Genomic DNA, 15603 nt, shown 5'->3' on the forward strand with positions numbered 1-15603 from the left:
CACAGAGATAAACTTTTGCAGTTTTTACAAACTAAAGATCGATAATGCTTACCAGTATGAGGATTAAGGTGTTAGAGGCACAGAACTGAGAGAAGGCAAGAAGGTTTCAATGGGAGAAGACAGTAAGAACGGTTGATGTGGAAAAAAGGGCAAAACTGATAATCGCTACTCCTAATTTAAATTTCACTATCGAGTGGAGAAAAGAACACGAGACAGTCCCGACGGACTGATATTGTTTTGAAAATTTGGAACGTTGAGAAAATGGACTAATAATTTCAAAACTGGACAGGATTCTTTTTAATAAAAATGGACTTCATATCACAGAGGGAAATAAATCTGCTGCAATTCTAAAGAATCGTAGGAACCCGCTTTTCCAAATCCAGCTGTTATGTTTTGAGATTCGTGCATAAAAACCTACTATTTTTTAGATTCATACATTCTAAAAATTAAGAATAATTATTTCAATCCCCACACTCCAATACACGCATTGTACCCCCATCTCTTAAACAGATTTTAACTTCCCATAAACTAACTTAACTAACTAGTTTAATTAAATTTATTCACAACACTGTGATCTTCCAAGTTTAATTAAATTCATGGGTATAAATACTTGGAAGATAATAAATTAATACTTGCAAATTAAGATATTAATACTTGCATGTCTAACTTGATATAACTATATAGAGGGACCACTCAAACTACATGGGAGAAGAATCATACACGTTTTTAGATGTGAGTTTTTTTTTTTTTTCAATATCTTCCACATTTCTCACGTTCTATGAGGAATTTTGCGAATCTAAAACCATGAATGTATTCTACGCAATTTTATCTTTCAAATGAGATCCATAATGACGTACTTTCGGATTCATCGTCATACAAGTATTTATACCTCATTGTGCAAGTATTTATACCTCATCGTGCAAGTATTTATACCTATACTTGTAAGTATTTTATCCCTAATCGTGGACCCCGCATCTCCGCATCACATTTTCCTAATTGTCCCTGCATCAATCTTTCTCTAACAAAAATATTTGACCACATAGGTATAAATACTTCCGTGCATAGGTATAAATACTTGTAATATTTGATATTAATACTTTTAAATGTCAGTAGTGTCATATGTGAAAAATACTAGGTATAAATACTTAAATGACGAGGTATAAATACTTGTGTGATGACGAGCTCGAAAGTATGTTATCATGGATCTCATTTGAAAGATAAAATTGCGTAGAAGACGTTCGTGGTTTTAGATTTGCAAAATTCCTTATAGATTATGAGAAATGTGGATAAGATTGAACAAATAAAATTAGAGGGATAATGAAGGGATGAGAGTGCGAGTACTCATATCATGTCCCAAAAATTAATGGTTGGATTTGGAAAAGAATCCTGCAATTCTTTGAAATCGCAGCAGATTTATTTCCATCACAGAGAAATGGCCCATTTAATATCCAAACAGTACATTGCCCAGAAAACATACTTCCAAGTTTTTGAATTGATATGGGCTATAGCCCATTACGGCCCATGAAAATTCCACCCCTGGCCCATCTATTAATGAACTGCATATATAGTTCATATGGGCCGTTAAATTTGATGTGTAACTCGGTAGTCTCGTACAATCATTTATGCACTGGATCAGGATAATATATAGTTCTCGTCCTCAAGTAGCAAATCAAGAACATATTTTTCATAGCTGGAATGAGACTTTCTGATTTCATGATTAAATTACAACTGCTCTTGAAATTATGAAGCCATATTAAAAGATTACCTTTTGTTCTCTGTGCATTTTGCCGGGCATCCACCCAACAAAAAAAAGGCGCAAAAAGAATATTAACCTTATTGACACCCCTGGTGTCTACATATCAATAGGAATTTGGAGGCTGGACCTCCATATTTCGTCTCAAAAAAAAATATTAATCTTATAGAATTGGTTTGATTAAACTGAAAACTTTACATGCAAGCCATAAAATGTAATAACTGAAGATATTACTAAAATAAAACAAAGCCTTACAGACCACAGACTGTCCTTTTATGGCTACAAGCACGAGTTATATAGTTCAATTAACAGCACGTTAACTCAAACCCCTCAAATAACTCAGAAATCAATAGGCACAAGCTTAGGCACATGCACAGGAAACTTCTCTATATCATCACTCCAGACATTATTTTCCTGGCCACCATCAACAGACCTAAGTGCACGCCAGACCGCGCTGTTGCACTTGAACCCTGACCCGAAACCAATCATCCAAACCCGGTCGCCTTTCTTGATCCTCCCTTTAGCCTCACAATATGTCAACTCATACCACAGCGAGCTGCTAGACGTGTTTCCCCACCGGTACAGAGTCATCCTTGATGGCTCCATGTGCCATGGAGTCAGTTTCAGGCTCTTCTCCAACTCATCTAACACGGCTCGACCGCCAGCATGAATGCAAAAGTGCTCAAATGCCAATTTGAAATCAGGGATATATGCCTTCACATTCATTTTAAATATTTTTCGCATAATGATCGTGGCCAAGAACAATACTTGTTCTGACATGGGGAGAACCAAGGGACCTAAGCTAGTGATGTTGGTTTTCAGTGCTTCACCGGCAACTGTCATTAGGTCTTTTGAAAGGGACACACCGACTTTGCCCTCGTCATCTTCCTCCTGGGTCACACATGAGTAGCTCTGATCATCGGCTCCTTTGTGGATGCGCACCGTGTGGATCAACTGGTACTTTGCACGCCGACGATCCGACCGACGGTTCGATAACAGAATGGCAGCCCCACCCATGCGAAAAAGTGTGTTGGTTACGAGCATCGATCGGTTGTTGCCCATGTACCCATTTAGCGTTATGTTCTCAGTGCTGACCACCAATGCGTAGGTGTTCGGGTGTACCTGATGAGATTTTGATTTTATTAGATTAGATTTGGACTACTAAAAGAGCAGGGTAATGAAAAGGAGATGCAATCTTTTCCGGAAATATATTTTGTGGTTTATAAGATCAATAAATCAAGCAATAGTATATGAGTACTCCAGTTCTTGGTTCAAGCAGATCTTAGCCCCATAACTTGACAAAATTGATTAAATGTAGATCTTGATAATTATTTTTGCTATCATAATTTTGTATTTCGTTGGTATATTGTTTTCTTTAAATCATATATGGTTCTATTTCGTAAACATTTAAAAGATTAAAGAAGTAAAATCGACTGACGCCTGACGACGCACTTTGCGAAAGGAACTCCGCCTTAATTAAACCCAGAAGAAAAAGAGGGAAAAAAAAATTTATAAAAATTTCACAAAATTTGGGATTTAATGGAGAACATTACTGAATGAGATTATTAAAAAAATAAACCGCCTCAATTGTGGCGGAGCAAGAGAAATACACTCATCAAACTGGATATTCAGCTCCAGATCTCCAGTTGTTTAAAAATCATGGATCGGGACCGTTCATTTTAAATAAAAGTGTTAATAATTTTTTATTAATTCAAACAGTTCATATTTAACTACCGAGTTAGTTGTTTGATCTATACCTACATGAAATGTCTAATTTTATTTTATTTTTATTTTAAATAATCGTAATTTTTTTCGTAAAGATTCAGATTTATTTTTAACCATGTAATTTAAAATAAGCAGTTTAAATTTGAGACCATGCATTCAATCATTTACGAGCAACAACAAATTAAAACTATTCCATGTGATCTTGCATGCTAAAAACAGTAACGAACTGATCTCGCAGTTGCGAGGCAGATTTTCTTTCCCATTTACTACGTGTGGTTCTTTTTTCATTGCTACATTCAGTAGTTAATAGTAGCATTTAAGTGCTACGGTTTGATTGATGGTCCCCTTGAAACCCTATTTTAGTAGCAGCTGTGCGGAATTGCGGATCGATTTTGTGTCGGAAATTTAATGTAGGATTTTACCAAAGCGAATTCAACTTTTTTACCAAATGTTTCATCTTTTGATTTTTTTTTTTTTAATTCAGTTTTTTGACAACATCATGCTACTATTGAGAGATACACCGATAAATTCAAATTTTAGAATTAATTTGATAATTTAAATATATATTTTTTTGCTAATGATTCGTACCATTCTGTAATATTTATATATATATATATATCATTCATTTATTTGTTGAAAAGAGTGTTGCAAAAAATACATCGTAAATTTTACTACTATTAATTTGATGCCTTTATTGTCCCTACACTGTGTGGTTACAATCAAAAGGTTTGCCAGACTATATATTACACGTCAACTTTCAATCCAAACTTCATACACAATACACTCTGAAACCTCTGACGGGTTCAGCAGAAATTTCTTAAAGCAAGTAACATGCATGTAGCTTTTTATGAATCCCTGTTCATATTTACTTCCCTCCACCAACCTCCAATTAATTACTCTTTCTATCCTTTATTATTATTATCGACTTTTTTTTATGTCTGAGTGTACATTTATTAGTACATATATGCATTGATGACAACACTTCAATTTAATTTCATCTCTTTTTTTTTTTTTTTTGAACAAAACCGGGCAATTTAATTTCATATCTATCAATCTTTACTTGCCATGACTTCCCATTTTTCAATGTAATTTAGAAATCTGATCCTAAGAATTGCCATTTAATTATTAATTTTTGTTCATCTTTTGAGTTGTATATTGTTTTGTTGGCAAATATGTGTGCAAATTTTGGAAAAGAAATTTTGAAGGATCCTGGCAATTTTTGTATTATGGACAGACTCTATTTCATTGGCTAAATTTATATAGCATTCTTTTGAATTAATCAATATTCTTTTGATCAAGTAATTCCATGTATCTTCCAATTTAAAAATACTTATTACGTACCGTGGGGTTCCATTGTCAAGAATAAAACCAACAATTTTTCACAACCCCAAGCGTTTAGTGCCATATTTCAATTTAATGAGAATAATAACTTCTCTGCACCCCTACCTCTATACACTCTTAGATCTAATAGTAGGAGTGTATAGAGGCAGGGATGCAGCGAAGATATTTTCTAGAGCACCTTATTAAGATCAGCAGTACTGATTACTTCAAAAATAGTACTATTTTATTAATCTGTCTTGTAGCTGATATATATATATATATATATATACTTCCATTAATTCATTTGCCACAAGAACGTATTAGTACTATATAATATTGTTTAGTGTACATTAAAAAATCAAGTCTCTTTAATGCAAGATATCAAGGATATATAATGCATACCTTAAGCAAGCTCTTGGCTAGATCAACTGCAATAAGCCCGGCACTGCACCCCATACCACCGATATTGTAAGTGATGATATTTGTACGGAGCTTGTACCGGTTCACGATCATTGAGGTATAAGATGGTGTTGGGCTGTACAGGCTCGAGTTCACCACAAGAATTCCTATGTCTTTGGCTTTTACACCGGTCTTTCGAAATATTTCACTGACCACACCGAAAATTACAGCCTCAGCCTCATCCCGGGCCGTTGCTAGGCAGATATTGACTGGATTTGTGGTTAGTGACATGGGAAAGTAAGTTGCCTCCCCCAATCCTGCCCGCTCTAGCATTTTTCGTTGGAATGTTAGACTTTCTTCACGGAAATTGCCGCAGTCGGCAAACTGTTTGATGGTGGTGGATCGCGTAGCCATGTGCTGGTTACCGGGCTTGAAAGCCACTATGTCAACCAGGTAGATCTTGCGTGGTCGAGACATGCTATAGAGAGTGGCCAAAAGGGTGAGAATAGCAGATGAAAAAGTGACAATGGATTGATGGTCATGAAAGAGATTGTGTATGTCGGAGAAGGTTAAAGACGGTATTTTCGGCGAGTAAAGGAGTACAAGTGTTATGAGGAGGAGGTGCGGGATATGCGAAACAAAGCGGTGGTAGAGGAGTTTCTTGTAGTTGCTTTTGGCTTGTCTTAGTGTTTTGAATAGCTCAAAATCCATTTTTGAGCTGGTCTGAATGTGATCTGTACAATGCCAATAGACTCTTTGACTTGGAACTTTAGTGTGGCTTCGCAAGGGAAAGAATGATCAGTATATATAGAAGCTTAGAGCTGGGGTGCCAACGGGTACGATATAGTAACATTTTCACGCTTGTACTCGTAAAGTAAAGAGGTAATGATTAACCTCAATTTTTTTGTCTAAGGGTTTTTCCAAAAAAAAAAAAAAACAAATCTCAATTTTTTTTTTTTTTTTCAATTTTCTTCTAAATATACATAATTTTCTATATAATTTAGTGTAAAATGTTACGGATACTATAAAATTTGTAATTGTAAATTTTATATGATTAATCTTATTGACGTTTGACTCTTATAGACAGAAAGTTTGGCCCTGCTCTTTAAGTTAACGAAAAAAACTTTATCTATATTTATATACTCGATAAGCTAATTAACGAAAAAAGTCTCTTCCATATCTGTCTTATCGAATACAATATGAATTAAGTAAATAAATAAAATGGTGTCATCAATCTGATTTGTGCTTCTAGTAAAATATTTTAGAAGCAAGAAAAAGAAAGAAATATGAATAATAAAAATAACTATTATGTATTATGAAAATTTAATAAAATAAAACTGTAAAACTTTCTCATAGGAATTTGAATCTACGGTTAAATAAAAAAAAATAAAGTTAGAGTTCCTATCATGCTCCGTTTCCATATGAATATATTCATAATTTTATTTTTAATATTACAGTTACAAAATAGTCCCCAATTATCCATCTTATGAAAACGGTGCGAGTCGGATTAACAAATAAATGGTGCTATTGACAACCTACTTTCAAGTAGAAAGAAAGTTAGAGAGACAAGTCTTTGTTTAGTGGCAAAGACATATGGTCTCTATATGAAAAGTCATGAGTTCGAAACTCAGATAGATAAAATATTTTGTTGTATTAAAAAGATATTAAATAGTTAAATGGTTTGACTTCCAACTATTACTAAAAAAAAAAAAATTAGAGAGAGTTGTTATTGGAGAAAGAGTAGCTTGGCTATCTATGCTAAAATTGCACTTTCTTTACCAAAATTATCTCTCGGGAGTAATGCCAAATATTTTATTACGGAGAGTGCTATATTAAGGATATCTATTATGATTTTGAGAACTAAAATATTTTTTTACATTATAATACACCCTCGCTCTTATATCTTTAATACTCTCATTTTTTTTTATTTCTATATCTGTCTAGAATCATCAATAGCTGCACACTTAACATAAAAGGAAATAATTAAATGAGTAAAATGTAAAGTTAGCTGGCGTGTTGATTACTGAGAGCGACACATGTTTGAAATTATCATTTATATCCAGTGAATTGTGAATTATCTTGGAAGTGCCCTTATAAGTTATAACTTGTGAATTATCTTTTCTCATGCATAATATACATCATATTGGAAAGATCACACATATTTTCTTCTTCAAATTTTTTTTTTTAGATATAATACTTTTCAAGTCTTTGTAATTACATTTGTTTTACAGAAAAATATTACCAATATATCCTTTTGTTTCATCAGTTCTACTTATCCTGAAATAATATTGACCCATTTTATTTATCCACTTCTTTCGGTGTGAAATAAGAGATGACCAATATATAGAATCCTAAAAGGTTGACCCGGGAGCGTTGTCAAAAATATATATATATATATATACACACACATGCATGCAGAGGTTTTTAGAAAATATATCTCCATTGATACAATTAGGGGTGTCAATGGGTACGGTACGGATCGGGTGGAGACATTTTCATACCCATACCCATTAAAATTGACCTTACCCATACCCTACCCATACCCATTAAAAATTGATCTTACCCTACCCTATCCTTACCCGTTAATATTATCGGGTAACGAAACGGTAGCGGGTGAATAACGGATAATACTAATATAATAATTAGTTTTATTATATTTTACAAATTAAACATCAAAAACTCATTCATTTTAACACATATATAATTGCATTTCTAATAAAAAATAAAATAAATGTGCAATCAATTCCAACTAAATTATTTTTTATAAAGAATAAAAATTCAAAAACACGAATATACATTTAAGTGGGTTAGAAATTGAATTAAATATACATTTAAGTGGATTGGAAATTGAATTGAATATATATTTGAATTTTATAATTACCCTATAGGGTAACGGATATGAAATAGTCATTACCCATACCCTTATCCATTTATTTAACGAAAAGAAATTCTTACCCATACCCATACCCAATAAGCTAACGAAAAAAAAATCTTACCCATACCCGCCTTATCGAATACGATACGGGTCGGGTAAACGGCTAAAAAGGTACCATTGACACCCCTAGATACAATTCCACCTAAATAGGCAAATCAACCTTTTCGGTACTAGCACTCAGTGTGGAAAAAACGTGCTGTGCTGTGACTAACACGCCGTGACTTTGATCTCGTGTTGTATCGTGCCGTGATCAAGTGAACAGTGATCCGTGTCGTGCCGTCCCGTGACCAAAATGTCAAGGGGTGGTCACGGCACGTGAGTTACGCCGTGACTTGCGTGCCGTATTCAAACGTAACCGGTCACGTTTAACTATTTTTCATAATTTAAGTTAGTTTATTCATGATTCACCATTTGATTAAGACCTAACAGTTCTAATTATACGTGATTCACGGTCTTAATTATACGTGACTCGCATGATTACGTACCGTGCCGTGACCAAAATGTTAAGGGGTGATCACAGCATGAAACAGTAACACGTGCCGTGCCGTTCCGTGACGGAGCCGGCTCCGCCGTGTCATTTTTTCCACACTACTAGCACTGGTACTAGCAGCTTTTTCCTCATACCTTTTGCATAATTTCAACTAGCAGATACAACTAGACAGATCATAGGACGCCCAAAACAAAACATGTACAGGGGTGTTGTTCTCCGATCAGATAGGAAGGCTAATACATGTACGTTACCACTTACCACTCAACTACAGCGGTACAGCCTCAACATTGGTACAAGTTTGAAGCACTGGCCAAACGGTACCACATTTCACACTGTGCTCAGATTGCCAAGAGAGCGGTGATACAAGATAGCATTTATGATCTGCTGTCCCGGGAGGCAACAAACACAGTTGCGGAGTGCATTGCACTGTTCTCAACCTCACCACAATGAATTTTATTAAAAGATGTAAGGAAGGAATAGTACTATAAGACGGCTTGCCAACTGGGCAAGGACAATAGGACAGAACTTCGAAGGCCAACTCTCTGATAGCTAGCTTCATCACTGAACTGGATATTGCACCAAGCATACACAGTGGCGGAGCCACAGTGCTGCATACCCTTGAATTTTTTTTTTTTTTTTTTTTTTTTTCTGGACTAGATTATTTAATGGATCTTGTCTACTTCTGAATTTGATTATGCCTGAATTCACAATTTTAACTGTTTTTTTTATTTTAATTATGTCAAAATTAAAAAAACTTTTAAAATAGAAGAAAGCAAATAAAAAATGTTAGGGTCATGACTTGCTCTTATTTTATCCAAGAGAGCAAATCTGGACATTTAAATAATGAACCCCGTAGAGATTTTAAAACTAAAAAAAGATACGACCTTATGCTGGGTGAGAGCGACGAAATTTCATGAATCATGAGCGATACCTAGAAATGCTAGAAATGTTATTAATCATAATAATTATGCATGAAGTATTATATTGTTTAAACAAACATTCATGTAAAAACAGAGTTTACATCGTTACAAAGCTGTATGCTCGCTCTGAGGTGTTAACGGTCTTCAACGCCAAAACAGGGAAAGACTGCAAGAAGGAAACTGAGTAATAGAGGCACACTGGACAGGTCCATTCCCGAGGTAATCACAGAGAGTAAGCAGGATAAGAAGAATAGCTGCTGTTAGGAAGTTGATTAGCGAGGTTGTTAGGAAGTTAGTTAGCACCAACAGAAATTGAGTAGTTATTAGGCTTATGTTAGAACTATGATTAAGGGAGACTAACTACATTTAGCTCATGTAAATAAGAGGATAATCATTTCCTATAAATAGGAAGCTGTAAATGTACAATTCAATCAAGGAATATGAAATCTTGAATTCACAAAAATGAAAAATCTCTCTCTCTATGTTTACTGTTATACTGAGTGATCTGAATTTTGAAAGAGCTTTAATTTAATAAAATTAGTTGATTTGCTGATGTTTTGTCAGGATTTAATTGATTTGCTCAGAAAAAAGTAGAAAATATTTTGTTAGAAAAACTAGAAAAAAATTGCATCAGGAGGAGCTCAACTTAAAAACTGGAAAATACAATTGTAAATGCTAAATAGTACTGTAACATGCTTTTTCATCCAACATCAGCAATTAAATAAGTATTCGTTACTTTTCAAGCTAGAAGAGCTTGCATCCAGCTGAATTAATTGTGTCGTTATGGTATAATTGCTCTATTGTACTGTTTATCGATGTACAGTAATAGTACAACAAAAGATGTGAAAAATAATAGATTGAGTTGAATATCAATCCCAACCTGAAAAATATTCTTATTTCTCAAGGGATCATATACTCTTTAAGTCTTAACACACAAGAAGTAAAATTTGACAATAAGTTCTATCTGAACTATTTATTGATAAGGTGTGGTACTCTATATAGTGTAACTTGTATAACATCAGTGTCATTTAAATCTATATAACATTAACTTCAAAATCTATCGAATCGATTTCAAATGGTGAATCCAAACCGTTCAAACCAATTTACTTCATTAGTTGTGTATTTATATGCAAAATTATAAATTTTTGACTTTATTTAGTATCAAGTCAAACGGTCAAATGAGTAAATTTTCGACTTTATTTAGTACCAATCTTCTGGCATTCTAGCTTCTTCTTTTTTATAAATTTTCGACTTTATTTCTCAATCCCACCCTAAAACAATCTTCTTATTTTGTCAAGGGATCATATACTTACCATACAAACAAGTAAAATTTGACAATAATTAAGTTCTATCTGAACTATTTATTGATAAGGTGTTATTCCACAAATCCTCAATAATAGCTATATTTACTATCAAGCCTGACTAGTATAACATCAATGTCATTTCAGTCTATATAATATTAATTTCAAAACATATCGAATCGACTTCAAACGGTAAATCCAAATCGTTCAAACCGATCTACTTCATTAGTTGTGCGTTTACATGTAAAATTTATAGTTTTTTGAATTTTTTTGATATCAAGTAAAGCGGTCAAATGTGTGAGTTTTTAAGTTAGTTTTAATACATTCATTTTTCAATTTTTTTACTGCTTGATTTGATACTAAAATAATTCGAAAATATAAAAAGTTTGCATGTAAACGCATCACTCATAAAGTAATTGGTTTGAACGACTTAGATTAGTCGTTTGAAGTCTATTCAATCAATTTTAAAGTTAGTACCTTGTAACACCGATGTCATACTAGTCGGACTCTTTACTATCAGCCCCGCTAAGATTATAAGAATTAAATTGTTTCCACCTAATTACAAAAATGGACATAACAAAGGTCTGCTTCATCCTACGTTCCACCTCTGATTCTTTGTCAAAATTTTGCCATGAAGAACAAATCACATAAAAACTTTCAGTTTCGTGATTGATTTGAATAAAAATAATACCTCAGAGATTCAAGAAATTATATAAAGATAGCACTCAATAAGTGTCTTTAGCATTCCACTTCCAATAAACAGAATCTTTTGTTCAGATTGTATAAAACTGAAATATACTATTGGTTCATAGTATCATATATAGTCTGATTAAAGGAAAAATCCAACCATATATTTTTCCTGTTATTCATTTTTAAGCCACAATCACTTCTCAGATCGATCCGAGTTCGTGATGAAAGAATTTTTTTTTTTTTTTTTTAATGCTTAACGCTATGCAAAAGAACTCTCTGGTTTTTCTTTGGAGTAAAATGTTATTACTTAACCAGTGCACCTTCTCTCAGCAAGATCATGGGTCATCTGGAAGGAGAGAAATAGGAGAACCTTCTCTCGGCAAAGCAAAGCAAACCAGTGCACCCTCTAATAATTGCTACACCATCGATATTCACAAATGGCTGCTATTTGGATAGAGATGAAAATCCCTTTTAGGAAAAAAACAAATGGAAGGTCCAGGCTAAATGGGAAAAAACGATGAGCGGTGGGATTAAACAAACCATTTTTGTGGGCTCACACGTGGCTACCTCTCTCACTGTGGAGTCAGGAGACATCACCACGCCACAAGCGAGAGAAATAGCTAGCTGGACCCATGGGAGCATGGTGTGTTGCCACGTGTGTGGTGCCAAACAGAGAGCACACGGAAAACAGAGAGAGCCTAAAAAGAACTAAGAAAAACAAAACAGAGAGAGCTGAACGAAAGAAAAAAAAACTAAGGCACACATGAAAAAAAAAAAAAAAAAAAAACTAACAAAGACAGAGAGAGCTGTAAATTAAAAAGTTCGTAATGCAATGTAACTTATTTAATTATTCATGAAAGTAAAACAAAAGATATAGCCTTTTCAAATTATAGCACAAGAGCAACAAATCTGAAATTGAGTTGGTTGGGATTTCAGATTTTCTGAGGCAATTTCAACTAGAATAATATAATACAGACGTAATAAATATATCAGTTTTCACAGATTTACTCTTTCTTGCTTGAATATAATATATGCTGTATGTTTGTGCGTGCCTGTGCTCTCGTGTCAAAACTCAAAATCAATTGATCATGTATTCGATCATATATTTAGGAAATGTTTACTTTTACTGCAACCGCTCTAGCTATGTCAGCTTCTATGTATCTGTCTGAGGCTCTGAGCGATCTGACCACCAGGAACAAAATTGATCTAGCCCTTTAAATCTATGTACGTAATGCCAACAAAAACATTATGCGATATTAATTAGCAATCAAATATTTCAGATCCATGCAAGTCAGATTCAGAGAACAAAATATTTGTCGCTCTCCTCGTAAATTCCGCTCCAACTTCGTACATTCCGCTCCACCTCCATTAAATAATTAAAGAGATCCTGAGGACGAAGGTTTGAGAGTCGTCCGTCCACTTCGCTTCTCCGTCCCGCCCCGCCACCTCTGCCCCTCCCTTCGTCTGCCCGGTTCACTTCAACTCACTCCATTTGAGCGGATAATTCTGTCACGACTCAATGCTCCGTCTCACATTTTGAGCAGATTCTTCCGTCCAACGGATCTAGCCACCGCTCATCGGTCCGTCTCGTCTTACTCCAACCGAGCAGATGCTTCCATTTAATGGATCTGGTCATCGCTTTTCGATCCGCTTCGACTCTCCGGATTTGACTGAGGGTGCTGTAAATTCGCTCCGCCCACCCTAGTATCTAATACTACTATATATGAATAAGGTACATGTTGATGTGGTTGTTGTCGATGGTGATAATGATGATGTGTTTTCTTCTTCCTCCTTCCTCCCCTTCTCATCTCCTTCTGTCTCTTTCCACTGTGGTGGCCTCCTGGGAGGTGACTGTCCTGGTTCGGTCGACTCAGCTCCCGGTCTAGTTTGATTCAGTGCCTTCTCGGTTGAGTGGTGACTGTCTTGGTCCGGTTGATTCAGTTCCTTGTCCGGTTTGATCCAGTGCTTCCTCGGCTGAAGTGGTGACTGTCCTGGTCTGGTCTGCTGACTGTCCTGGTCCAATCTGATTCAGTGCCTCTTAGGTGCACATTCTTCTAAGTGATGTTGACATGGTGTAGTCACACTCGCTTGACTGCTACATTTGCATAACAAGAGAAGAGAATGAATGGGCCAATTAACTTGCTAATATGGCGTGAACTGAACATTTCGCAACTACTGGTTTTACTTTTCATCTTCTCTTTAATTTTAGCAGTGAGAGATTTTATAAGTAGTTCAGTGTATATGATATATTTGTGTAATAAAAATACCTACGCTGGAACAAGCTTATAATTTACTCTGATGTTAAATGAAATTGCCTAAGAGCTTACAACCAAAATATATATATATATATATATATATATATATATATATATATTTCAGATCCATGCTCATGTTCTGACGAGGAAATCTCGAGCTGTTCAGTGTACACCCCTTGCATCAATTCTTGTAGGTGTCGATCTTAATATTCGGTTATAAACCGCGAAAAGCCACTGCATACTGTATATGTAGATTTTTATGCGGACTTATATATATGAATTTTAAATGACAATTCATATACATATAAACAAGTATTCGGTAATATGTGGTATGAACCGGTTAATATACTCTAAACCTGTAATATATGATATAAACCACTATTAATATACTCTAAACCAGTATTTGTATTACTATTAATATATTCTAAACCGATAATATACTCTAAATCGCATATTCAGATCAAATATAAATTTTTTATTCAAATTGCAACCGAACAAGAATATTCAACTGAATATTCAGTCAAATAAACCGAATATTACTACACTGGATGCTACGGTGCGTCTATCTCCTGTGAAAAAACGAAAACTGTACCTTTTTTATTTTTGGGTTGATTCTTTTATTGTTGCCAGCAAGATATCCCACTATCCCACTTGCATAACTTTGTCATCATTTAATTTCTTGATTGTCGTCGTTCAGTGTAACGTGTAAAGTAAGAACTAAGAAACCCAAGATAATTAGATCATCAGCAAATATTGCACTTCTTAGGTGGCTCGGATTAATTATTTGTTTTAATTTTAATAATATAATTAGACTTGGCAACCGCTGATAATTAAGAGAGAGACAGAGAGCCCGCTAGTTGGTTAATGGTTATATTATACTAAAAATATGGGATTAGAATGTATTTTCACTGCCTACGGGCTTAACCTGAAAAAAAAAAAAAAAAAAAAAAAAAAAAAAGAGAATGTGTTTTCACTTCGGACATTTAGGTTTTGGATTTTGGAAAATGTGGGATTGATTCTAAGAATTAAACCCCATCAAATATGGGCAGTAGCATGGTTAGATAAAAAATAAAAAAAAAAGTCCTAGAACTGTCGGATATTCAAAAGTCGAAATTTTGAGCTCATTTTACCATTTTGCCGTCTTTGTGAAAATTACAAAAAAGAAAAAGAAAAAAATTAAACAACATGGCCGATATTGCGAGTGAACATGGTGTTATATATACATCTTAAGACTTGGAGCAAGTATATTGATCGAGTTATTTTGACTGCATACCGCATATGCAGTATGCGGGTTTTAATGCAGAAATACACAGTAGCGGAACATAATATACTTCAGAGGTGCTAAGCGACTCTTTCAATTTTTTTTTTAGAGAAATGTTCTAGTATCTTAAGCCATCATATCTGAGCGCGTCCCCTCCAAGTAGTTTAACAGAAAAAACTTTCAATGTTGTCTAACTTTCATTTCCAGCGCTAATATCCAAACACTTAAAACTATGTTTATAACAATTTATAATGCTACTCGCAAGCATATAAACCTCTATATGAAAGCATTAAAATTCTAAATCTGTATAGTTTTAACTCCTAACTCCTTTTGTCTTCAAGTCAAAACCGGAAAGATTTTTTTACCTACTCTTTTTTATTATTTTCTCTAATCATTATAATTTATTTTCCTGACGATCCGTGATGAATTTTACGAATCTAAAAATACAAACATTTTCTATTCAATTTTTATCTTTCAAATAAGATCCATAAAGAAATACTTTTGAGTAATTTTAAAGTCATTTGTTTTTTTAAGTAAAACTCATGAGCATTTTA

At 34.3% G+C, this 15603-nt stretch overlaps 1 protein-coding gene across 1 annotated transcript; it reads right to left on the bottom strand.

The window, feature by feature from the left end:
• Positions 1–1916: 1916 nt before the first annotated feature.
• LOC144559191 (putative 3-ketoacyl-CoA synthase 20) lies at positions 1917–5976 on the bottom strand. Its single transcript, XM_078308175.1, has 2 exons — positions 5201–5976; positions 1917–2875 (listed from the first exon to the last, which is right to left on the bottom strand). The coding sequence occupies exons 1-2, from the start codon at positions 5906–5908 to the stop codon at positions 2093–2095; spliced, it is 1491 nt and encodes a 496-aa protein (XP_078164301.1). The 5' UTR covers positions 5909–5976; the 3' UTR covers positions 1917–2092.
• Positions 5977–15603: the final 9627 nt, after the last annotated feature.

The sequence above is a fragment of the Carex rostrata genome, chromosome 9 (genome assembly GCF_964058835.1).
Source record: "Carex rostrata chromosome 9, lpCarRost1.2, whole genome shotgun sequence".
Classification (NCBI taxonomy): Eukaryota; Viridiplantae; Streptophyta; class Magnoliopsida; order Poales; family Cyperaceae; genus Carex; species Carex rostrata.